This window comes from Corvus brachyrhynchos, unplaced genomic scaffold (genome assembly GCF_000691975.1).
Source record: "Corvus brachyrhynchos isolate BGI_N302 unplaced genomic scaffold, ASM69197v1 scaffold255, whole genome shotgun sequence".
NCBI classification, from domain to species: Eukaryota; Metazoa; Chordata; class Aves; order Passeriformes; family Corvidae; genus Corvus; species Corvus brachyrhynchos.
In genome coordinates, this window is record NW_008238358.1 from 4,824,125 (window position 1) to 4,825,506 (window position 1,382).

General features: G+C 49.8%; 1 protein-coding gene across 3 annotated transcripts in view; it reads right to left on the reverse strand.

Moving 5' to 3' along the window:
- HOXD9 (homeobox D9) overlaps positions 1-1,382 on the reverse strand; it is a 4,664-nt gene that overhangs the window by 459 nt on the left and 2,823 nt on the right. For 2 of the 3 annotated variants that reach the window (XM_017735829.1, XM_017735831.1), the window contains one exon: positions 535-1,152. In XM_017735829.1, coding sequence (XP_017591318.1) covers positions 535-1,152 — 618 coding nt within the window. Of the gene's footprint in view, positions 1-534; positions 1,377-1,382 lie in introns of those variants that run through there. The other variant, XM_008634735.2, reaches the window with a different exon arrangement.

Consider the following 1,382-nt stretch of genomic DNA (forward strand, 5'->3'; position numbering starts at 1 on the left):
GGGGGGGAAGAGAAAGGTCGTTAAATTAATTTAACGAAGGATGGACTGTTTTCACAACTTTGGAGGAATTATCATAAAAGCCTTAATGCCCCAGTCTGTTTACTGTACAAATGATGTCTTGATGGTAGGTGGTTATGTGGAGTCTTTTATGGGTGCTTGTTGCTGCTTGCGCTGGGGTAGGCGTCTAGACGTTTTTATAGGTTAGTAAAACTATCAGTTTTGCACATTCGAGCCTTACAGGTTTCGGCAATAAATCAAAGGGGCAATTTCTTTCTTTCTTTCTTTCTTTCTCTCTCTCTCTTTCTTCCTTCCTTCCTTGCTTGCTTCCTTTCTTACTTTCCTTCCTTCCTTCCTTCCTTCTCTATTTCCTTCTCTTTCTTTCTTTTTCTCCCTCTCTCTCTGCCCCGATTCCTGTCTCTATTCCTCTCTGTCTCCCCCAGTCCCCATTTTGTTTTGATTGCCTTTTTCATTTATTTTCTTTTTCTTGTCCTTCTTTCTTTCTTTTTTTTTCTTTATTTTTTCTTTTTTACTTACTTGGGTCAAGTTGCTGCTGTTTCTCCTCTTTCAGATCGCTGTTCGGGCTGGGGTTGTGGCTGCAGGCGGCGGGGTCCTTGGAGCTGCCGGCAGGCGCTTTCTCCCGGGGCTCCTGGAGGAAGGAGCTGCACGTGTACTCGGGCACACCGATCTCCTGGGACTCCCGAGACGAGGAGCACTCAGTCCTTTTGGAGGAGGAGGAAGAGGAGGAGGAAGACGAGGAGGCGGCTGCTCCCGTCTCCGGCTTTATTCCGTAGTGGCGCCTGTTGGAGGAGCCGGAGCTGGACACGGAGCCGCCGCTGCTGCTGCCTCCGCTGCCGCCGCCTCCGCCGCCGCCGCCACCCGGGAAGCCAGGGAAGGGCTCAATCCAGGAGCGCACGTAGCGGCCAGCGTCGGCTGCCCCTAAGTGGGGCTGGTGCATATAGGGGTGGTAGATCCCGGTCATTGCCGCAGACGGCTGATGGTGAACAGTGGACCAGGAGGTGGAAAACACGGTAGATTTTGGTGCAAAGCTACAAGAGGAAAAATCTGAACTCTCTGCAACACCTGATGGCCTGGAGGTCGCACTGTGACCTCCCTGGACGAATCTACTCCCATAAACTTCTTCGCTTTCATGGCCTATGAGAGAATCGACATAATAGTTACTTATGGTGCCACTAGACGACATTTTAGGCTCCCCTCTTAGTCATATAAAAGGTTACACTGTTAACTGTATATGATACCCTCCCGGAGAACAATCGTAGTATTTTGCAGACTGCAACCCTCAACCATTGGTTGCGGAGCCCACGTGATCATATTTACCAATACTGTGAGTAAATCAATCCGCTAAACTGGAGCTGCTGTGATTA